The 10,771-nt window shown below is 64.5% G+C and overlaps 1 protein-coding gene across 1 annotated transcript; it reads right to left on the reverse strand.

The window, feature by feature from the left end:
* Window positions 1-267: 267 nt before the first annotated feature.
* Window positions 268-9,333, reverse strand: PRR7 (proline rich 7, synaptic). The gene is made up of 3 exons (XM_056112932.1): window positions 9,126-9,333; window positions 950-1,621; window positions 268-779 (listed from the first exon to the last, which is right to left on the reverse strand). The coding sequence occupies exons 2-3, from the start codon at window positions 1,389-1,391 to the stop codon at window positions 376-378; spliced, it is 846 nt and encodes a 281-aa protein (XP_055968907.1). The 5' UTR covers window positions 1,392-1,621; window positions 9,126-9,333; the 3' UTR covers window positions 268-375.
* Between the last annotated feature and the right edge of the window lie 1,438 nt (window positions 9,334-10,771).

Genomic DNA, 10,771 nt, shown 5'->3' on the forward strand with positions numbered 1-10,771 from the left:
GAAGGGGGGGCGGGGGCGCCCTCAGCGATAGATCAGGGATCTGGAAGGTGGCATCCGAGGCTCCGGTAGGGTACGGTGCTGCGGGGGAAGGGCCCTGTCGAGGGTTTGAAGCCTCTGGGGTTTCATTTGGAACTTGGCGTGCGGACCCTTCCCTTCCAGACCCCTTGAGCGCAAGCCCCCTCCGCTTGTACTAAACCAGATCACACACCTTTATTATCCTCAAAATGTAACAAACAGGGTAAGAAATCCATCCCTCCCGCCCCCGCCCCGCACCCCTCTGCGCAGTCCAAGGGAAGCAATTTTTTTTTCTTTTTTTAAAAAGCCCCGCCATCAGGCCAAAAGTTCGCGGGTCGGGCCCCCGACGCGGGCGCCCCTCTAAACGGCTGTAGTCCTTCCGAACAAGGGCATGGAGACGGGCAGGCGCCAAGCTCCGTGCTCCAGCGGCTCGCGGCTGCTGAGCTCCGAGTCGGTCCAGCTGGGGAAGACGCGGCGGCCGCGCTCCGCCTGCTGCAGGCAGAGCGCGGGGCAGGGCGCGGGCGCGGGCCGCGGCGCGCTAGGCAGATGCAGCGCCGACGAGTAGCCCCGGTCGAGGAAGAGCGGCTTGTAGCTGGGCGGCGGCTGCTCCTGCTTCTCGGAGCTGTCGCGGCGGCTCAGGAAGGGCGTGACGATCTTGCGGTAGAGGCCGCGCGTGTCCGTGAGCACCTCGCTGTAAGGCGGCGGCGGCTCGGCCATCAGCACCGCTTCTTCGTAGCACGGTGGCTTGGTCAGGTCCGATTCGGCTGCAGGACGCGCGCGCGCGCGGGGGAAGCGGCGTTAAGTGGGCACGGGGCGGGGGATCGGGCGCTGGGGTGGGGGGCGAAACCGCGATCACAGACCCGCTCCAAGCCTCTCCCCCCGCCCACGGGTGGCCCGGGGGTGGCCCCGGCGGGAGATCGGGGTGGTTACTCACTTTGGCGCGGGTAGCTCCAGGGCCGCGGCGGCACCGAGAGGTGCGGCGGCGGCGGCGGGTGCGGCAGCGCGTGGTGGTGGGCGTGCGGGTGCGCGTGCGCGTGCGGCGGCGCGGGCCCGTGGTGCAGCAGCGGGTGCACGTGCACGTGCGGATGCCCGTGCGCCGCCGCCGCCGCCGCCGACGCCTCCAGGCGGCCGCGGTGCGCCGGCGGCGGCGGGGGCGGCGCCAGGCCCGGGGGGCTCCCGGCCAGGCTGCCCTCGAGCTCCAGCGGCTCCAGCTCGAGGGCGCGCAAGTTCTGCTCCCGCAGCCGCTCCTCCTGGCGCCGTTTGAGGCGGCGGCGCAGGAAGCTGCAGAAGCAGCACAGGAGGACGATGAGCCCCCAGATGAGCCAGAAGCCCGCGAAGCACGTGAGGAACGTGTAGGTGCCCTGGGACATCACCATGGCGGCGGCGGCGGCGGCGCGGGCGGAGGCGGCTTCACTGGACGCTGGGCTCCTCCACGTGGCCCCGGGCCCGCGCCACGCTCGCACGGGGACCCACGGCCGGGGGCGGCCCGCCGCGGCGGGGCTCGGGCGGTGCGCGCGCCGGCGGGGGGCAGCAGCAGCGGCGCCCGCTCCTTCCCATGGCGCCGGCGGGCGCGCGGGGCGGGGCCTCACCCGGGGCCGCGCGGGACCTGTGGGGGGTGGTGAAACACACGACACGGGTCGCGCTGGAAGGGGCGCCGCCGCCCCGGTGACGTCCTCGCGCCCGCGCACTCGCCCGCACGCGCCTGTCCCCGCGTGCGCGCGCCCGCCCGCGCGACCCGGGAAAGCCGCGGCCGGAACCCCCGCGCTCCCCGGGGCGGTGACGTCACCGCGGGTGACGTCACGCCCCGAGGTTTCCCCCCGGGCCCGCCCGGGTTTCCCCGATCCCGGGACCCGGCCGCCTGCCGCCGAAGTGCCGAGGGAGGGAGGGAGGGAGGGACCTCCCGGCGGCGGCCGGCAGGGGGCGCGCGAAGGCCACGCTCGGCGGCCGCACCCGGAACCGGAGGAAAAGGAGTTGAATGAATCACGCCCGGGCCCGCGTAGTCCCGGCCGCACCCCGGCAGGCAGCCCAGCTCGGCACCGGCCCCACGAGCCCAAGAGGAGTCTGGGCACGGCGGCTTGGAGACAGGGAAGGAAGGGTGCACCTAAGACTCCCGCCGTGTGCCCGGCCGGCCCCGGGGCTCACGCCTGGCAGCCCCTGGCACTTGGAGCGCTGTTCCCAGCGCCCAGCCCTGGCTGCAAGACGCAGGGAACGCTTTGGCCCGCTGGGCAACCCTGGGGTCGTTGCCGTGCTGGTTGGCGAGGCTGGGTGGGCACTGTGCCACCGGGCCTGGCGCAGCTCACGTCTCCCTTCTCCCCGCCGCACCCCTGCGCCCGCTGCGCACCCTGCCTGACCCCAAGTGCTGCCCCATTTGGTTGGTCCTGCTGCTCTTCCTAGCTCAGGGCCTCTTCCCCTCCAGTTCCTTACCCTTTCTACAGAGACGGGAAGTTGCCACTGCGCCACTCTAGAAGCATCTAGGAGCACAACCTGACAGGAACAGAAGGAGCCCTTGGGTGATGTGGATGGGACCACACCCAGGGTGCTCTGGGCTCTGTGTTCACATAGGTTCCTGCCGGGGATGGAACCCGGGTCGGCTGCGTGCAAGGCAAGCGCTTTAACCCCTTGTACTGTCTCTGTCCACCCCCGGGGACCTTTGGGGTAACTGAGTCACTGCTGTTTCATCAAGGATAAAGGACGGGTAATTAGCTATGTCAAGGTGCAGCCACCACTTGAACCCGGCCCTGCTGCTGGGAAAAGATGGGTGGGCTGTTGGGGCGTCTGTGCAGGGTCCCCTGGGCCCCCTTGGGCACCCCAGTGGGCTATAGTGAGCTCCAGGCACCAATCAGAGCCGAGCTGTGCGGTCCGAGCCAGGAGCCAAGTTGGGGGGGAAGCCGGGTCACCACCTCCCTCCCTTCTCCCCAGATGGCTCCTGCCTGCCTCTTGCTGCCCTGTGCCATGTGCCACTCGGTGCCTGTGCCAGCCCCTTCTTGCAGGCCGAGTTCCCGAACAGACAATGGCAGGAACAATAGCTCCACCCGCCCCCTCCATAGCTCCATCATCAGGCTGCCATGGAGACGCAGCCGGGAGAGAAACTCAAGGTTGCCAGTCACTGGGACTTAATTAAATCTGTTGTTCTCCTTCCCCCGAGCCCACAGGAATTTTCAGGAATGCTCGGAGGAAGGCGGCACGAACTCCAGGCCCCGTGGGCTTCCAGGGCACAAAAGGATTTGGGGTCAGAGCAGGCGTTTGTGGAAGCTGGAGACAGTGGGGCCTGAGGTGCCTTAGACAGAGAAAGAGTAGGGCTGGACAGATGCCACAGCGGGCAGAGCAGTGCAGCCGGCCCCGGGTTTAATCCCCGGCACCACACAGTGACCCCTGAGCATAGCCAGGGGTGGCCCTCCCCCCCCCAAAAAAAAAAGAAAACAAGGGGAAAAAAGAGATCAAAATACTGTCTCTGCTCTCTTTGACACAGAATAGGGTGGTTGTCACTTTGGCCTGTTTGTGGGGTTGGTGCAGGGCTGGGAGGATCAGAGAGGGACAGGATTTGTCCTGGGTTGCACAGTGCTTAAGGGAAGAAGTAAGAATCACCTTTGAGTGATTTCAATTCTGGAAAAAAAATGGGGGGCTACTCCTAGTGGTGCTCAGGCCTTATCCCTGACTCTGTTATCAGGGATCACTCCTGGCTAGGGTTTGGGGGACCCTATGGGGTGCTGGAGACCGAATTCGCGTTGGCTGCATGCAAGGCAAGAACCTTCCTTGCTATACTGTCACTCCGGCCCCTCTAGCCTGAGGTTGACAACAGGTGAGAACTTGGTGGTCCTGGAGGAGGAAGCTTCAGAGTGAACTGGGGACAAAGGACCCCAGGGGTTCCTCCTAACTCAGCACTCAGGAATTACTTCTGGTGGTGCTCTGGGGACCCTATGGGATGTCAGGGTTCGAACCCAGGTTGGCTGCATGCAAGGCAAAGCTCCCTACCCACTGGACCATCGCTTCGGCCCTGAAGGGGTGGGGATTTGAAGCTCAGTCGCACCCCCAATCCCAGGGGCGGTGGCTTCACCCACTGGTGCTTCCTCGTCTGCTCCACCCCAGGGCTCAATGCCCAGAAGGCCTGGCAAGGCCTCAGGTATATTTGGTGTTTTGTCTTCTGGGCCACACCGAAGAATGATCAGTGGTCACTCCTGGCTGTGCTTGGTGAATGCAATGGGGTGTCGGAGATTGAATTTAGGCCGGCTGCATGCAAGGCAAATGCCCTCCCCACTGTGCTATCCCTCTAATCCCCAGGGCCTGGATCTATCTGAAGCCTCTCACAGTGTGGCTGCAAGTCACATTAAACTTTTCTTTTTTAATTTTTGAGGCCAGACCCGGCGATATTTTGGGCTTACTCCTGGTCCTGCAGTCAGGATTCCCTCCTGGTGGGCGTGGGGCATCCTGTATGGTGCTGGGTACCAAACCCAGGTGGGCACCCACCTCACCCGCTGTTCTATCCTTCTGGCCCCACTTTGGACCTTCCCGTTCAAGGTCTGTCCTCACTGTCTTCTCTCTCCTGCTCTTTACTGATCTGTTTGTTGGTTTTGTTCCTTTTGGGGGCCACACCAGCAGTGCTCAGGATCACTCTTGGCAGGGCCTGATGGGGACCCACTGGATTCGGGCCTCATTCAAGCAAATGCCCCAGCCCTGTGCTCTCTCTCTCTTCGGCTCACTTTTCTGACCTTCTTGTGCATTCTGGGAACATTTTTTCAGGGTTCCACTGGGCCTTAGGGCAATGCTGGGGTGGGGTTTCTGCAATTCCATGCTCCTCCTCTAATTTCCCCTCTAAGGATGAAGTGAAGGGGGAGGGGAGTTCCTCCCACACTGAGGACACGAGATGAGGTCACCCCCTGTGTCCCTAAGGTGCCCCCAGGCCCCGGCCCTGCATGGCTCTCGGCTCTATTCCTGGGCTCCCCATTGGGCAGATGAGAACAGAGAGAGTGAATGACACCAGGTCCCAATCACTCTTTTCTGGGCCTGCATCTCCCCATCGGAGACCCCAAAGTCCAGGGGCTGGGCTACACCCAGTGGTGCTCAGGGGCCACTCCTGGTGGGGCTCAGGGGATACTGTGTGGTACCAGGGATTGAACTGGGTCAGCCATATGCAAGGCAAGTGCCCTACCCATGGTCCTAACCTTTAGGATCCCATTTGGGTTCTTTTTATTTATTTTTGGGGGTTTTGGGGCCACACCAGAGGTGCTCAGGGCTGCATTGCACTCAGCGATCACCCCTGTTTGGGCTGGGGGGGAACATGGGGTGTCAGGTATTGAACCCAGGTTTGCCAGGTGCAAAGCTTGATCTTTCCCTGCTGGACTGATGTCTCCGCCCCCCTGCTGGGTTCTTAAAGGACCTCCCCCACCCCAATTTACTCCATGGCCAAATCCTGTTTTGCTTTTGTTTGGGGGTCACAACTGATGGTGTTCATGGCCTCGGTGGTCACCCACAGGCAAGGGCGGAGCTTGGGGGCCAAGCCCTGGAGTTTTGGGCCTTCAAGACTAGTTTGCCTGCTTCTGCCCTGCTCCCCCTGGGACTGACTGACCACGGCGCCCGCCCCCCGCCCCCCCGCCCCCAGCCCCCGCAGGCCCCATCCCAGGAGAGCCTACTTCCATGCCCTGCGAACGGGAGCCCCAAATTCCATCCCTGATGCCTCAGGGTCCCTCTGAGCACCACTAGGGGTAGAGGCCACCGACAGCAGTGGACTTGGGTGGGTGGGGGGGCAGTCATGAGGTGTCAGGGTCAGGGAGGGATCGAACTCGGGGCCTCTCGCCCTCCCTGGCTGCCGGGTGATCCTGGGCCACCTCCCTGGCCCGGATCTGGGTGTTTGGCCGCGCGCCCGGAGAGCTGGAGCTGCCAGAAGGAGCCGGAGGGGGGGGGGCGGCACCCTCCCGCCCCCCACGCAGGGCAAGCAGCTCTGCGTGCTGTGGAGCACCAGGCCTCTGAGCGGGAGAAGAGGGGGGGGAAGTGGCAGGTGAAGCCGGGGCCAGCCGAGACACGGGCGCAGTTGGGGGACCAGGCTGGGAGGTGGTGGCGGTGTTGTGCGCATGTGCGCGCGCTTGCAGGAACCGGTACCCAGAGCCTGAAGTGCGGCCAGCTCCAGCGAGGGGAGCCCCTGGCCCCACGACCATCCCGGCAGAATGACCTTTCTAGGAGGCGTGGGTGACATTAAAAAAAATAATTTAAAAAAAATTTTTTTGGAAGGGGGGCGTTGGGCCCCACCCGACAGAGCCAGCTTCCACCTGGCTCTGCACTCAGGGATTACTCCTGGTGGGGCTCCGGGGTGGGGGTGGGGAACCCTATAGGGTGCTGGGGATGGAACCTGTTTCTGCCGGGCACAGTCCTGGCTTGTCCCCGGTCTGAAAAGGTGAGCCCCGTTCTGGCCCCAGGCTGGGGCTCCCAGGGCTGGGTGACACACAGGACAGCATCCCTGCACTGTCCAGCTTCCCTGGCCCATGAAAGTCTAGGCTGAGGGGAGAAAATCCTGGTGTGTGTGTGTGTGTGTGCGCACACGCACCTATGGAAGTCCAGACTGAGGGGAGAAAATCGTGTGTGTGTGTGCATGTGTGTGTGTGCGCGCACACGCACCTATGGAAGTCTAGGCTGAGGGGAGAAAATCGTGTGTGTGTGTGTGTGTGTGTGTGTGTAGGAGGGGGTCGGCAAAGTCTCCCATTCCCTCCTGCACCTAGAGGCGAGTGGACCTCAAAGCAACCACTCCAGCCCTGCCTGCACCCGAGTCCACACTGGGAGCTCATAAATTCTTTTGTTTGTTTGTGGGTTTGGCCACACCCAGCGGTGCTCAGGGCTCACTCCTGGCTCTGCACTCAGGGAACACTCCTGGCGGTGCCCGCAGCGTCCTCACCGCTGGACTATTGCTCCGGCCCAAGGAAGAGGGACCTCAAAGGACCAGGGCACCTGGTTATGTAGGCTCCATCCCGGCACCGTACAATGACCCCCTGACCCATGAGCGTGACGCCTGAGCACTGCACTGGGAGGAGCCACCCCACTTCCACCTCTGGCTGGAATCAGAATATTATTGGGGGGCGGGAGGGGGAGGGGAGAGGCGGCCACACCTAGCGATGCTCAAGGGTTACTCCAGGCTCTGCACTCAGGAATCACTCCTGGTGGGCTCTGGGGGCCATAGGAGATGCCTGGGATCGAACCCAGGTCGGCTGCATGCTAGGCCAATGCACTCTCTGCTGTACTATCGCTCGGACCCTGGGAGCCAGATTCTGAGATTCCGGCCCACAAGAGCCCATGGGCTGTGCCAATCAAAACTCCAAGGCTCTAGCCCCCCCCCCCCCCCGTACTCCCCCCTCTGCCTCTCCCCACAGCTTGGAGGTAGGAGGGTTTCAAACCCCCCAAGTTAGACCAAGCCCCTCCAAGGAGCCAGACCCCCACGGGGCCATCTTCTCTCGCTCCTTCTCCAGTATCCAGAGCTGCTTTGCAGTCACACCAGAGCCAAGATCTGGGGGAGGGTGCCTGGGAGCCCTGAGTCCAGGGCTTACCGCTGTCTCACCAGGCAGAGAAAATGGGGGAGAGGGGAGCGGGGGGGGGGGGGGGGGGGGGAGGGGGAGCAGAGCCACACCACCTCGAGACTTGAGGGGACACGCAAATCTGGGAGTCAGCAAGGGCCAGGCGGGAGAGTGAATGTCCTTGGTGGGGGGCGGGGAGGGGATTGCAATAAGGATGCTCTTCTGGAAAGTTCTCCACCTCCTCTCTGCCTGAATCTCCAGACCTTTGGTGTGGAGGGAAGGAAAAACCTGCCGCTGAGAGAAAGCAAACGCTACTGTTTCCTGGCTGTGTGACCTTGGACGAGTCACTTAACCTCTCTGACCCTCCGGGCCCCACACCTCAAAAAATCCAAATGGTGTGAATCAACTTGACCTGGCCTCTGGCTGAAAGGAAGGCTGAGGCGATCATGAGGATAGGCCTCCTAACCAGGTGCTCCCAAAGGAATGGGAAGGGGGGTGTGGGAGACAGGGAAGGGAGGGTTCAGCCTGGTGCCATTCAGAGAAGGGCATCTAGGCTGTGGTTGGCCCCTGGGTAGGGTCAGTGCCAGCCGAGCGCCAGGACAACCTCCCTGGGTAGGAAAAGGAACCCAAGGCGGGTGGTGCTTATGGAGCTGGGGTCTGCTGAGTCAGGCCTGGGAGCACTGGCAGAAGGGGCATCTGTGCCCCAGAGGTCATTTCCTCTGACTCAGCTGCCCTTCCCCTCTCCCCCCAGGAGCGCCCCTGGAGGACAGGGCATGCCGGCCGCCTGGGAGGGGCTTTGTCCTCAGGCAAGAAAGGGACGTTTGTCAGGCAGACAATGGCCTTCGGCTACCCCAGGTCGGCTGCGGCCCACGCGGCCGCCACCCCATCCCCGGGTGCCCGGGACCTCCCGCCCGGCCCCCTCCCCCCATCCCCTCCCCCGCGTCGTGCTTGGGCACCTGCCCGAGGCTACGAGGCACTGGCCCCGGCGTCGGAACGTCGCCTTCTGCGGGAACCTGGGGGGTAGGTCCCTTGGGCGGGGGTGGGGAAGGGACGGTGATGGGGGGAGGGGGCACCTCTAAGCGACCCCAACCCCCCGCGCGGCGGGATTGGGCCGCCCCCACATTGACAGACAACCCCCACCCCCGCCCCTGTAAGCAGCAGCCGGGACGGCAGCCACGTGGGCGCCAGCTCGTGCCCACGGGGTCCCCCCCACCCCCACCCTGGCACACCCCGACGGGCCCGGGGAGGGGCGCGTCCTCCACCACCCCAAACACCACCCGCGCGTCCCTGCGCCCGGGGGAGGGAGGGGATGCTGCGGCCCCGAGTGCTGGGGGGGAGGGGGCGTCGCCGCCCCGCAGCCGCGTTGCCGGGGAGCGCAACCCCGTTGCCGTGGCAACGGTTTCCAAGCGAACCGGTGGCGGCTGGCGCCCCCCCCTCGGGCTCCCTCGCTCGCGGGCGCCCTCCCGCCTCCTTGGGTCCGTCGGTCTGTCCGCGCGGGGGGCGCCGGCGGGGAGCGGCTCGGCCCCGGGGAACACTCCTCCTCCGCCAGCGCTCGGGGCGCGCCCACCCCGCCGGGGGATCCCCCCCGCACCCCGGCCTCGCTCCGCTGCTACTCACGGGCCCGGGCATCCTCCTCCTCCTCGTCCTCCTTGAGCTCGTGGTCCCGGCTCCGGGGGGCTGGAGGGGGGGGCGCGGGCCCAGCGGACGGAGTGGCCCCCCTCCACCGGCCTGGGGGAGGCGGCGGCGGCCCCCGGGAGCTGCCGGCGGCAGCGAAGGCGGCTCGGAGCGCTGGGCTGGAGGCGCGGGGCGCGCGCACGGGCGCGTCCCCGGCAAGACGTGCGCGCGCGCGCGGCCGCCGCCGAGGCCTCGGTCCGCCCCCACACCCCCTCCCCACCCGGCGCCGGCGAGGGGCGGCCGCGGGGGTCCTCGGGAGCGCAAGGAGGAGGCCTGGACACCGCCCCCCAAGTGTCCCTCCCGGGTGCACCTGGGCATCCCACCTCACCAAAAAATTAAAAAAAAAAAACAACAACGGGCTATTTAATCCAAGGCGCAGAAATCGGGACCCACTGCCCACCCACACGCGCCCGGCAACCCCATGAACACCCACTCGAGGATGCACGGTTTTAGGGGTCCGAGAAAGAGTTCCAAGGCCTGAAGGTGAACCCTCCGGTGGGATCCCCAGCACCACATGGTCTGCGCAGCCCGCCGCGTGCATGTGACCCGGGACACCGCCAGCACCGCAGCCAGCCCTGGGGGGAGGGGCCTAAGAACAGCACTGAGGAACTCAGGAATTACTCCTGGCGATGCTCAGGGGACCGTATGGGATGCTGGGAATCGAATCCGGGTCGGCCGCCTGCAAGGCAAACGGCCTATCCGCTGTGCTAGTTTCCAACCCCGACAGCGCATAAGGTCCCTTCCACCCCACACCGCCAGGGGTCACTCCTGAGCCCAGGGCAGGGAGGAAGCCCTGAGCACTTCTGGGTGCAGCCCCAAAGCAAGCCGGCTCCCAAATCCTTCCCACTGTGCCTCCGTCCCCTGCCCCTCCCCCCCCAATGCCCCTGCTCCGTTAGGTGTCTACCATCCAGGCTGGGGTCCAATTGGAACCGAACTATCCACCTGCTTCTTTTGGAGGGCGAGGGCAAGGGGCATACTCATGTTGGTCAGAGGTCATTTCTCTCTCTTTTTTTTCTTTTGGGCTTTGTGAGTCACACCCAGCGATGCTCAGGGGTGACTCCTGGCTCTGGACTCAGGAATCACTCCTGGTGGTGCTTGAGGGACCATCATATGGAATGCCGGGAATCAAACCCGGATCTGCCGCGTGCAGGAGAAATGCCCTGTGCTGTGCTATCACTCCAGCCCCCCTCAAAGGCTGTTTCTTTATTCCCAACTCCAGGGAGATGGAAGCAGAGTGTCCTGCATGTGAAGTCTTTTTTTTGGGGGGGGGGGGGGGTTGGTGATACACCTGGCGTTTCTCAGGAGTTACTCCTGGCCCTGTGTCAGGGATCAAACCAGGTTGCCCATGTGTAAGGCAAGTGTCTTCCCCACTGTACTATCATCTGACCCCGCTGCAGGCTGAAGTCGACCCCTGGAGGTTTCTCCCCAGTCCTATGGCCCCCTCAACTGGTTTTGTAGTCTCTAGTTTATTTTCAGAACCTTGTGGGGGGGGGGGGCTCAAAAACCGCCCCTATCCCTGGCGAAGGCTTGCAAATGGTCCATCCTCAGCAGAACAGGGATCGGATTCTTTTTTTTGGGGAGGGGAGGGC

Source organism: Sorex fumeus, unplaced genomic scaffold (assembly GCF_029834395.1).
Source record: "Sorex fumeus unplaced genomic scaffold, SorFum_2.1 ptg000019l, whole genome shotgun sequence".
NCBI lineage: Eukaryota > Metazoa > Chordata > Mammalia > Eulipotyphla > Soricidae > Sorex > Sorex fumeus.

Bases quoted from the DNA above. Each gene is read 5' to 3' on its own strand.
- PRR7 (XM_056112932.1), bottom strand. From the start codon at position 1,391: ATGGTGATGTCCCAGGGCACCTACACGTTCCTCACGTGCTTCGCGGGC. The intron at 780-949 runs GTGAGTAACCAC...CGCGTCCTGCAG, and splicing joins CTGGAGCTACCCGCGCCAAA to CCGAATCGGACCTGACCAAG.